The 12,891-nt window shown below is 44.1% G+C and overlaps 1 protein-coding gene across 1 annotated transcript; it reads right to left on the bottom strand.

Annotated features, from left to right (window-relative positions):
* Positions 1-2,108: 2,108 nt before the first annotated feature.
* LOC144274335 (olfactory receptor 11A1-like) lies at positions 2,109-3,089 on the bottom strand. Its single transcript, XM_077833087.1, has one exon. The coding sequence runs from the start codon at positions 3,087-3,089 to the stop codon at positions 2,109-2,111; it is 981 nt and encodes a 326-aa protein (XP_077689213.1).
* Between the last annotated feature and the right edge of the window lie 9,802 nt (positions 3,090-12,891).

Below are 12,891 nucleotides of genomic sequence, written 5' to 3'. Positions count from 1 at the left end.
CGGGGCCTCAGAGAAGAGCAGTGTGGGGGCAGAGCCTTGGGGAAGAGGCGTTGCGGGGGCAGGGCCTCTGGTTGATCAGGAGAAGGAATTAGCAGAAGGACTTCCATCTCTCCAATGACTGACCTGACCACTGGGATACAGAGTCACTTTTGCTCACTCTGAGGCCCAGTGCATATTTAATTGTTTATATACAGTACAACAGCTTCAACAGGAGAGACTGGAAGAGCACCACATTTGGATATCCTTTAGTTAGGCTTGGCAGAATTCAATTTTTATTTTTTTGTAATTTCAGCGTATAATATCAGTGTGTACTTTTAAGCATTTTTTTCTATTTTTATCAGTTTTTGCATTTGAGTTTTAAGTATTGTTTTTTCCAGATTTTTATTGATTTAAACAATCAGAGGTGTGGGAAATTGTGCGGGTGAGTCACACAACAGAGCTCCTCAGACAATAATTCTTTAATGACAGGAGATGTTGGTTTTTAAAAGTTAAAGCTTGACAACCATTACAACACACACTGACAACATCACGTGTCAAAATATACAAGGCAAATATCCTTAAATCAAACTCTAATAAATTCTCAAGCAGCATTTTTCTTACTTTGCCTATCTGTAAATTTCTATTCTTAGCAACGGAAATATTTTTTTCATTCTTTTTTGTGTGTACTGTAAAGTTGATGTGTACGGGACATTTAGAGATACAAATCTAATCCTTCAAGCCTATCTTTTCCCCAATGGTTAGAGCATGTATCTAAAATGTAGAGAACCATTGTTCAATTCCCTTCTTCCTCTCAGGAAGAGGGGGAAATTGAACTGTGGGTCTCCCACATTCTTGGTGAGTGCCCTAAGCAGTGGGCTAAAGTTTATAAGAGAGGCCTTCTCCTCTCCCTGCCATTTGGTATGTGGTGGTATTTGTGTTGTGGGGGGTTTTGACTACTGTGGCAGTGAAGATGTGTTGGCAGGTTTTGCATCTGTTGTTATGGCAGAGGCTGGTGCTGCTTTGAGTTGGTGGCTCCTGGTGTGTGGGGAGCTTGCTTCTGATAATGAGGTTGGAGAGGTTGCAGGGGTGTGTTTGAAGGCCAGAGGAAGGGGTTCGAGAAAGATTTCATTCAGGATGTGGTCCCCAGTGAGTATGGGTTGTAATTGTTTCATGATACTTAAATTCATAAATCCGCTACACAGCACAAATCATGGCCTTAATTATTAACTTGTAACCTGTAAGTTGTAATGCTGTAAGTTTCACTGGTGATAGGGGACCGGTGAAAGTAAAGCGCTGGTTTGTGTACTCACTCAATTCCTCAGGCGTCAGAGAGTGTTTACACTACCAGCACTTCCATCCCCGATGAGAGCAGCGCTGTAGGGCAGCTATCCCAGAGCTGTAAGTTTCACTGCAAAAAGTCATTAACAAGAGTAGACAGTCCAGCGGTTTTAACGCAAAAAAGAGACTTTTTGCCCTTTAAATAGTAAGTGTAGACATACCCCAACCCTTTTTGTCCTGTGACTGGAGAGGTGTTAACTGCCCACTTCACCTTGAATAGCCTCTTGCAATGTGTTAAGGCCTTATCTGTTCCACATTTGTATGCAGCTGTGACATGCCGAGTACCTGTCCCCGATCTCAAGAAGACCTTGTGTAAATTCAAAAGCTTGTCTCTTTCACCAGCATAAGCTGGACCAATAAACGATATTACCTCACCTACCTTGTCTCTCTAATATCCTGGGGAAAAACACAGCTAAAACAACACTGCAAACATCGTATACCTCGCGTAGACCTGCTGCACTATAGGGAACTTCATCAGGAATAAACCCCTTAAGTCCCCACTGACATCAGTGGAGTTCAGTTCAGGGTGGGCTGGACATGCTCTGCCCATGTCGCAGTGCAGCTCCTTTAGCTCACTTTACCCCAGGCAGATCCAGGTCCATCCAGACCACGCCTTATGAGTCAGCGAATACCTGGCGCTGCAATCATTACTTAGAAACTGGCCCTTCCGCACACCAGGGGTCTCACTGTAGGTAATAGAACAGCTTGAATAATTCAGGGCTCCCACGTGCGCTGTGGTTTGCTATATTACACCACTTGATGAGCTCCCATTATATCCATTTTATTGCAACTTACAATAAATGTTGAGAAAAAAGTTTGTGATTGGTTATAAAAGCCATAGTCTTACTTAGAGCTTTTCTCAGGGCCTCCTTGACCTCCTTGTTTCTCAGGCTGTAGATGAGGGGATTGACCACGGGAGTCAGGATGGTGTAGAAGACGGAGGACACTTTGTTCAGGTCTCGCAGTGCAGCAGTGTTTGGGAGCATGTAAACAACAAACAGGGTCCCATAGAAAATTGTCACCACGATGAGGTGAGAGGAGCAGGTGGAAAAAGCCTTTTGCCTCCCAGCGCTGGAAGAGATTCTCAGGACAGTGCTGATGATAGCCACGTAAGATGCCAGGGTTAATAGAAATGGGAGAAGAATGAATATGAAGCAGACAGGGGAAATCACAAGAACCATCAAGCTGGTGTCACTGCAGGACAGTTTTATCAATGGGGTGTAATCACAAAGGAAATGGTCAATTTCATTGGGGCCACAGAAAATCAATTGTGATAGCCAACATACTGTGATGCTGCTGACTACAGACCCACTTAGCCAAGACCCAGCTGCTAGCTGGAAGGAAAATCTACTATTCATGCAGGCTGCATAATGCAGTGGTTTGCATATGGCTAAATACCGATCGTAAGACATCACTGATAAGAGACAACGTTCTGCAGCTAACAGAGAACCAAAGATATCAAATTGTACCAGGCAGCCACGAACAGAAATGGATCTGTCCCCAGTCAGGAGACTGGCCAGCATCCTGGGCAGGATGGTGGAGGTGTAGCAGGTCTCCAAGCAGGACAAGTTCCCCAGGAAGAAGTACATGGGGGTGTGAAGGTACTGATGGGACACAACTAGTGCAACAATGAGGATGTTCCCAGCCACTGTCACAATGTAGATCGCCAGAAACAGCAGGAAGAGAAGAATTTTCAGTTCATGGAGATTCCCAAAGTCCAGGAGGATAAATCCTGTGATGGACGTTTGATTTCTCTCCTTTGTGTCTGCCATGGGTTCTAGCAAGAACAGTAATTTTTAAAAAGTAGTAATAATAGCTTGTGAAATATGACATGAAACAGGTACCTTTGTGGGGAGGGAGTTACTTTGTTAGTCTCTAAGTTGCCACAAGTACTCCTCTTCTTTTAACAAAAAACAAATCTATTTGAGCATAAGCTCACCGAGAAGGCCTCAGCTGGAGGACTAGGTTCAGTTTTGGCAATCACACAATAAGAAATATGTGGACAAATTGGAGAGAATCTAGAAGTGTGCAACAAAATGATAAAAGGTTTAGAAAACCCGACCTATGAAGCAAGGTGGAAAGAACTGGGCATATTTAGTCTAGAGAAGAAAAAACGGAGGGGGAACCTGATGAGTCTTCAAACATGTAAGAGGTTGTTACAAAGAGGACAGGGATCACTTGTTCTTTATGTCCACTAAGGGTCTCACAAGAAGCAATCAGCTTTATCTGCAGCAAGGGAGATTTGGTTTAGACAGTAGAAAAACTTTCTAACTCTAAGGATAGGGAAGCCCCAGAACAGGTTACAAGGCAGGTTGTGGAATCCCCATTATCTGACTTTTTTAAAAGCAGCTTAGACAAACACCTGTCAGAGATGGTCTAGATGGTCAGCACAGGAGGCTGGACTTGGTGTCCTCTCAAGATCCTTTGCAGCCCTTCAGTTCTATGATTCATTATTCTACCTCCTTCTCATACACATATCTGTATTTTTTACTGATATCTTAGTTAGTGATGAATTTGTATGTGAATTTTGAATTAAGCAATACAATAGTAGTTGTTTGTTTGTTATTCTATGTCTTTGTTTAGGGAGTTTTAATAGAATGACTATCCTTGCAAATATGAGATACAATACAATATTCATTTTAATACTTGCCTATTTCTTCTTCATATCCGCAAGACATTGCATTTTTTGCCGTCATATTGAACTGTAAACTCATGTGTTTTAGGGTTTCTTTTATCTTCTGTAACTTAGAAATCACTCTGATGGCAAATTAATGAAGTTAGATAGATAGGTAGATAGATAGATGAAGGAGAGACAGAGACACTGCCAGATAGACAGGCAGAAATAAAGCTAGACTGTGGAGGGAAGGCTAGATAGCGACAGATGGGCAGACAGAGAGTTAGCTAGCTAGATACCTCATTGAAGATTTCCTATTTTAAGGTTTGTTCCTCCTACTGAATATGTGGCTTTTGTGCAGTGAATGACTGGGGAGGGACAAATTCTCATAAATCCTCACAAATTCTTGCCATCTAGCTCTGGCTAGGGCTGACTCTGAGTAAACCCAGGGTGTTCTACATACGTCTAAAACTGCCTGTTCAGGGTGTGTCTCACAGAAACACAGACTCTCTGTTACACATTATTCATGACAATATACATCATCCTTTACCTTCTGTGAATCTTGTGAGAAAGGTTGTGCTTCCTCAAAAACAGGTATAATAAAAGCTGGAGTCTCTGACGTGACCTCTTCATGCAGCCTTTCAGAGACCAGGATCCAGGATCCAGGATCCAGAGTCTATCACCATCTTCTTCATGGACCACAGTAAAGAGACCTAAGAGTTCTACAGAGGATCCCCTGTTCTATTCTCCTGCTTGTCACAGCTGGCTTTTATCTGATCCCCAAAAGTGAATGCCTTCTCTGATTTGTTATACGAGAGTGAAACAACTCCCTGGAAACTTATGCTAATGGGAATTTACAATTGCCGCAAAGGCAGCGTTAATGCTCCATTTTATTTTTAGAACTTACAAACAAGTTTAATACATGAACTCCTAACCTCAGAGAGAAAGTTGTGGAAATAGGACAACTTCTAGCTTCAAAGGAATAGTTATGGAGACAGGAAAATGTCTAACATCAAAGGAGGTGTTTCTCTTTCCCAATTCTAAGGGACATAGGAAATGCCAATCTGGAGGAGGCCAGTCATCCACCTTGTCCACTCTCCTGTCTCTGAATTAGCTACTACCAACTACTTTAGAAGAGGGTTCATAGATTCAACCATCTTAGGAGAGCATGGACATTGAATCACCTTCCCTGTACATAGCAGAACATTACATTTCACTCAGTTGCCCCTGTATTTAACCCAATAACATGTGTTTGGTTAAAGCAACTTTCAGAAAAGCATCTGCTCTTGATCTGAAGATATCAAGAGATGGAGAATTCACCACTTCTCTTGGTAGCTTGTTCCAATGGTTAATCAACTTCTCCAGAAGTGTGACTCCCTGGCTGGCGTGCTTCCTCATGGTTGGGCATGGCATAGTTTTAGTTGGGGATTGGTCCTGCGTTGATCAGGGGGTTGGACTAGATGACCTCCTGAGGTCCCTTCCAACCCTGATATTCTATGATTCTATGATTCATAGCAAGGTCATCTTCTTCTTCGGCACTCTTTGCTGATTGTCACTCTGGCTGTGCTGTGATCTACCTCTCGTAACTCAGCCCTCCAGCCAAGTCACATGTATTCCCATCCAATCTGAGGTAAACCCAGTCTAGCTCCTCTGTAGTCCAGTGGCTTCATGCCAGGCCTTCAGGCTGACTTCAGGCTTTATTGGCCTTCCAGCTCATCTCTGGGGGGTCTTTGTGCCACCATCCTCGGGGGGCTGGGAGGGGAACCCAGGCTTACTATCTACTCTGGGTACCCTGTAGTAAGTAGTTCAGCTCTGTCTATTCACACCCTTTGCCTCCTCCTGGGCTACTTTCTAACTCAGCCTGTCATAGAATCATAGAATATTAGGGTTGGAAGAGACCTCAGGAGGTCATCTAGTCCAATCCCCTGCTCAAAGCAGGACCAACACCAAGTAAATCTTCCCAGCCAGGGCTTTGTCAAGCTGGGCCTTAAAAGCCTCTAAGATTGGAGATTCCACCACGTCCCGAGGTAACCCATTCCAGTGCTTCATCACCCTCCTAGTGAAATAGTGTTGCCTAATATCCAACCTAGACCTCCCCCACTGCAACTCGAGACCACGGCTTCTTGTTGTGCCATCTGCCACCACTGAGAACAGCCTAGCTCCATCCTTTTTGGAATGCCCCTTCAGGTAGTTGAAGGCTGCTGTCAAATCCCCCCTCACTCTTCACTTCTGCAGACTAAATAACCCCAGTTCCCTCAGCCTCTCCTTGTAAGTCATGTGCCTCAGCCCCCTAATCATTTCTGTTGAGCTCTGCTGGACTCTCTCCAATTTGTCCACATCCCTTCTGTAGTGGGGGGATCAAAACTGGACACAATACTCGAGGTGTGGCCTCACCAGTGCTGAAAAGAGGGGAATAATCACTTCCCTCAATCGTCTGGCAATACTTCTACTAATACAGCCCAATATGCCGTTGGCCTTCCGGGCAACAAGGGCACACTGCTGACTTATATCCAGTTTCTTGTCCACTGCAATCCCCAGGTCCTTTCCTGCAGGGAAACTCAAGAGGGCTCACCTGGGATTTGAACCCAGGACCTCTTGCACCCAGAGCGAGTGAGACTCATACCCCTTGACCAATGAGCCTGGCCCTTAGCCTTTCTCACAGCTTCTTCTCAGGCTCACTCCTCCACAGATCCCAGAGGAAAAGAGGATTCGTTATGGTGAACAAAGGAAATGTACAGGACCAAGGTGGGGTCTATCTGCCCCAAAGAGGATCTGGCACCTAGCAGGCTCAGGACAGCATCTGGCCCCAGACCAGCCTGCCTCCACACAATCTATAGGTTTTCTCTGACACCTTCCTTCAAGGTGTTAGCACAAGAGGTCCACTCCTTCTCCTGCTCAGCCCTTACTGTATTGGGCTTTTCCTTTTTCAACTGCTCCCTCCAGGCTTTGACCCCTCTCATAGGTGTAACAAGGTAGGGCTAACGGAGCACCTGGGCCCTCATTAGCTTCTTTCCAGCCACTGTGGGGTCACTGTACCCCTTCAAACCCTCACTGTTAGACATTTGTGCCCTATTTCTAATTTACATTTGTCTGGTTTCAATTTCCAGCCATTGGTTCTTATCCTGCTAATTTGAAAGTGCCCTTAGGACCAGGTACTTTCTCCCTATGAAGGAACATATAGGTTTTAATCAAGTCACCTCTCAGTCTTCTTTTTGATAAGACTGAGAGGTGGAACACTATGACCCCATGAAAAGTCTCCACGTATCCTAATCAGTTAGCGGTTGGCTTAATACGGGATAAGTGCTCTGGTGAATCTGAAGCAAAAAATAATTTATCACTACAAGCAGTAACGTCCTGGAGTCGTAACCCTGCTTTCGTTGTTTACCCAAATTTCCCAGTGATCCTTGCGGGTAAGGAAATGGGCACTATAGTTTGGTATGCAATGTTGCACCCAAAATCTTACTCACATAATGGACTGAGCAGAGAAGCTGAGGATCTCTGAATCAGATTCCCCTTTCTTCTCTCGAGTGACCTTGATAATAACTTGCACATCACCCCCATCAGTGGGATAAATACGCTAAAATATAATGATTAGTGCTGATCAAAAATTATCTTATGGAACAATTTTCCAGTGGAACATACTCTTTTGACAGAATAGGAACTTTTCATGGGAGTGTGTTGAATCCATTGAAACTTTTAGTGGAAACCAGGGAGGCTCCTGGTTGACTTTCAGCTTGACTGCTGCCTGATTCCTCGGCTGCCCAGATACCTATGCTGTCTGGCTTTCCAGCTGTCCAGCAGGAAATGTAAATTTTGATGAAATCACATTTTTCAAGGGAAAAATCTCTCAAGTGAAAAATCCCAAACAGCCCTTGAAAGAAGTTAAGGGAAAAACTAAAGGCAGATTTCCTCGAGCAACCTTAACTCTGCTCTGCTGGGAATGCCAGTCTTCTGTCTCCACCATGGATCAAACTAGCCCTTCCCTGCACACAACTCTACTACATCAATATCCACAAATTATGTGGATATAATAGGAAAGGGTAGTTTGGTAAAGGGACATATAAATATTGTGGCCACCTCTGGAGTGGCACCTCATGACTTGGGATGACTCTGCAGTGCCTGGCCTCCATTTCCTTCCTTGGAGCTCCTCAATAACTCCACAAAGGCTCATGTGTCCATTCTTGGGGTCTGGCTTATTAACATATGTCAGGGTTCCTTCCCCACTCTGAACTCTGGGGTACAGGTGTGGGGACCTGCATGAAAGACCCCCAAAGCTTATTTTTATCAGCTGAGGTTAAAACTTGCCCAAGGCACAGATTTCCTTCTTGCCTTGGGATCGCTGCCACCACCAAGTGATTTAACAAACAATTAGGGAAAGGACCACTTCGAGTCCTATTCCCCCAAAATATTCCCCCAAGCCTATACAACCCCTTTCCTGGGGAGAATAATATCCTAACCAATTGGTTACAAAATGATCAAAGACCCAAACCCCTGGGTCTTGGAACAATGGAAAAATCAGTCAGGTTCTTAAAAAGAAGGATTTTATTTCAAGAGAAAAAGGTAAACTGGTAGTTAACCTTACAGAGTAGCAGAAAATTGAAAGAGCACAGAGGAACCCCCTCTGGCCTTAGTTTCAAAAAGGTACAACAAAACAGGGATAAACCTCCCTCTAGCAAAGGGAAAATTCACAAGTTGAGAAAACAAAGGTAAACTAATACACCTTGCCTGGTGTTAGGGGCTTATTACTTCACCTGCTTACTTCCATGCTTCTTCTCACGTGAACAGAGAGCAACAATACCCAAAGTCCAAAGGTGCAAACAATTTGATGTTTATTGGGGTGAACTTCCAGCAAGCATGATTCCAGTTTCCTTCCTTAGTGTCTCCCCCTTCCCAGCTCTGACACCAAAGAGCCTTACACCTGTGTCCCTGTTCCCATTGCTGCCCTTAGCAAAACATGAATGCGTTACCTAGGGAGCTGGTAGAATCTCCTTCCTTAGAAGTTTTTAAGGTCAGGCTTGACAAAACCCTGGCTGGGATGATTTAATTCGGGATTGGTCCTGCTTTGAGCAGGGGGTTGGACTACATGACCTCCTGAGGTCCCTTCCAACCCTGATATTCTATGATTCTATGATTCCGATTTCCCCACCCCCATTCCCTGTTCCCATTCCCCCCTCACTTCCTGATTGACTGCAGACTATATAAAAAGAAAAGGAGTACTTGTGGCACCTTAGAGACTAACCAATTTATTTGAGCATAAGCTTTCGTGAGATACAGCTCACTTCATCAGCTTATGCTCAAATAAATTGGTTAGTCTCTAAGGTGCCACAAGTACTCCTTTTCTTTTTGCAAATACAAACTAACACGGCTGTTACTCTGAAACCTGCAGACTATATAGTAAGTTCTGCTTAGCTATACCTTAGTTTAATTTCTGTAAAATGATTCGTTAACTAATCCTAACATATTGTAACATGATTTAAACAATTATATCCCACCACCTTAATTACTTTACACCCAGCAAAATTAATTCTACATCAGACAGAAACAATCACAGAATGAGACAGAGATTATACAGACAGACAATCGGGAAATGGGGTCTACAGTGATAGAACAACACAGAAGTGAGGATTTCACATCCCAGCTATTGATAAGTGAGTTCTTGCCAGACAGGATGCTATCAAACTAAGTTTCCTTTTACACCTTCTAGGCACTTCCCTTTCTCTGGAGGTGATAGGAATACAATCCTGTCCTGATAATGCCTAGCAGCCCAATAGCATCTTATTTCAATGTGACTAGCTTGTAATGGAAGGATGTGACTGTTCGCTTCCCAGTTTATCGCTGCCTCTGCTGCTTAGCCAAAGGCCTTAGCCTAAGAACAGGGCCTCACGCTGCCACAGTAAGAGAAGGGCCTTACACCAGCAGAAGTGATTTTGATTCTTTCTTTTATACCTCTAGAACTAGCTAAGTGATAAGAATAAACCTAAATTCTTAGAGTATAGGCCTTTACAGAGAGGCCTGAATATCTCTTTCCTAACATACCCCTATGGTTATGACAACATAAAATTCAAAGTAAGCAGAAAAGAGTCTTCCAGACCGGTCTCAAGCTGGACCCAGCTCCTCCCTAGGGCTCTCTGTCTATCTTCAATTTTCCAAGTTGGGAACAGCTTTTCATCCCTTCCCAGGATCTGCTTCTGCTTCTGCTCTCCCCTCAGTCAAAGGTCTGTGTAGGTGCCTCCTCAGCTCTGCAGCCTCTGCCACAGCTTCCTCCCCTATTTCCTGTTCTTCTCTGTCTCTTTAGAAAGTCCAGCTGCTCTCTCTCAGGCCCCATTGAGAGGCTGTTCATAAGGCACAGATGGGTTGGATCCATTCCCGCATAAAGGCCCAGCTCACCCAGTGACAGAGTGTGTGACGAAAGGGAGGTTGAGAAAGTGGAGTTCAGGTTACGGTGCATGATCTGAAGTTTATAGGAGCTGCTGAAGTCAATGATCTGCCTCCTTTGGTCCTTGTAAATCAACATAGCTCCATTGACTTCAACTATGTTGCTTTGCATCAGCTGAGGACATGGCTTAATAGCGGATTTTTCATGGTGTGTTTGCCACGGTGCGAAGCAAGCTGAGGTCTCTGTACACCAAGTTCCAGACCTTCTTTAACACTCTTTAATGTTGGACAGTGACTGGATTATTTAATTTAATCCAGTGACTGGATTATTTAACACTCTTTAACGTTGGACAGTGACTGGAAAGCAAACCTTCAGCTCATTCAGAAAACAACATCAAAGTGATGGCACGTTGGCTTCCCAAAGACAAGACAGAATATCGATAACTCCCATGTAACAAACATTTCCCTCCCCTCCCCAAAATAAAAAAAAAGAACTAAAACTAAATTGAGAAACTGATCAAATAAAAGAAAAGCCAGATAAACAAGGTGTTACAAACTGACCCTTTATCCAGCAGTACAGTCACCTGTCTCTTGCAAGAGGGCCCAATCAATGGGAGCCATGTACTTCAAAGATAAGTGCATCTGGGTAGAGTCTCTTCATTGTTTCTAGCTCTGGGGTTGTAGGAAACACTCTCCAGCTCAAACCCCTTTTCTGACACCCTTCCTTTGGCCATGGGAGGCCATTGTCCAGCTGCCTTAGAACTCGGCCAGAGCTTCACCTCGGCTATGCTCACTCTGGGCTTCTAGCTGAACCCCTTTAAGAAGAATGTGGCAGAGAGGCAAGGAACACAGCTTTAGCAAAGGGTTTAGCAAGAGGAAACTGTATGCAATAAGCCCTCAACAGATACAGATCTGTAAAACAAGACAGTTATGAGACACCCGCTTCTCCTGGTCTGATCTCACTGTTTCTGTGAGTCCAAGGTTCACCAGTGTTTCAAGCTGTGCAGAGTCCTTCCTGCCATCTTGCTCCTGAAAGTCTTTTCTATACATGGCCATGGTTGGCCCCAAGAATGGAATTGCACTGTTAAGTAGGCCCCAGTCTCTGGGCCATGGGTTCAAACTGTGAAGCTCCATCTCCGACATTCATGCCTGTGGGCCCCCTGTATAGAAAAAAACATTTTTCTCTGGGGGTGGCCAAGTTGTTGAGACATTATAAAAACCGATAGCCCCAGACTCTAGTCTTGATGGGTTCTGAATGATGGTCCTTCAATGACATGTCAAACACCTTTCCCAGGCAGTTCAGCTGTCTGGACTACAACACAATAGGCTGCCATTGAGCCAGGCCAGACTTTTGCAGTCACCATGCCAATATTTCCACCAATATTGCACACAAAGTGTCACCACCATACCCCACTCTGTCACACAAGCAAACAATTAACCAAAAGCCATGGTACCCCCAGCAGAGTTCATACCCCCCAAAAGGAAAAGACCTCATGAAGTACACTGGGGACTTGATTATGGCCATTCATTTTAGGGGGAAGGTGCTCAGATAGTGTGATGGTGGGCAGCAGTACAGAAAATATAAGAAAGAAAGAAAGAAAGAAAGAAAGAAAGAAAGAAAGAAAGAAAGAAAGAAAGGTTCTGTTCTTATTTTTACTGGTGTAAACATACAGGAAGTCCATTGACTTGAGTCTGCATTTTTACCCGTGTAAATACCCCTTTCTGCATAAACAGATTTCAAATTATGTTATCAAGGAGACAATAATGCCGTCAGTTGATTATATTTATAAAGAAAAACACAACAAGAAATTGTGATCAAAGATGAAAGATGGACACTATATTTTAGGTGAATAACCTCCACCCTATCAGTTTCTTCAATGAAGCTTTGATCTCCTTGTTCCTCATGCTGTAGATGATGGGATTCATCACTGGAGTCACCAAAGAAGAGAGGACAGCAGCTATGAGATCCAGACCTGATGTTGAGCTGGAGGTGGGTTTCAGGTAGGCAAAGTCTACAGTGAAAAAGAACAAGGAGACCACAATGAGGTGAGGGAGGGAGGTGGAGAAGGCTTTACGCCAGCCCTGCTCAGAGGGGATTCTCAGCATTGTGGTGAAGATCTGAACATAGAACACAATTATGAAAACAAAGCAGCTGGAGGCTAAGCAGACACTAAAGACAAGAGCTCCAGTTTCAGTGAGGTAAGAGTCAGAACAGATGAGCTTGAGTAGCTGGGCGATTTCACAAAAAAACCTGATCCACCATGTTGCCGCCACAGAAGGATATTGCAAACATGTTCACAGTGTGCAGTCCAGTGCAGACAAGAACAATCATCCAGGCACCGGCTGCCATTTGGACACAAGGTTTCCCACTCATCACTCTCTCATAGTGCAAAGGTTGGCAGATGGCGATGTATCGGTCAGATGCCATGATGGTGAGTATGGAGAACTCTGTTACAGCAAAGATCATACAGAAAAAGACTTGGGCGATACATCCAGAATAGGAAATTGAACTGGTATTCATAAGGGAATTGGCCACAGATTTGGGGATAGTGACAGAGATGGAGCTGACGTCTAACATGGACAAA

The sequence above is a fragment of the Eretmochelys imbricata genome, chromosome 14 (genome assembly GCF_965152235.1).
Source record: "Eretmochelys imbricata isolate rEreImb1 chromosome 14, rEreImb1.hap1, whole genome shotgun sequence".
Classification (NCBI taxonomy): Eukaryota; Metazoa; Chordata; order Testudines; family Cheloniidae; genus Eretmochelys; species Eretmochelys imbricata.
This window is presented reverse-complemented; position numbering and strand designations above follow the sequence as displayed.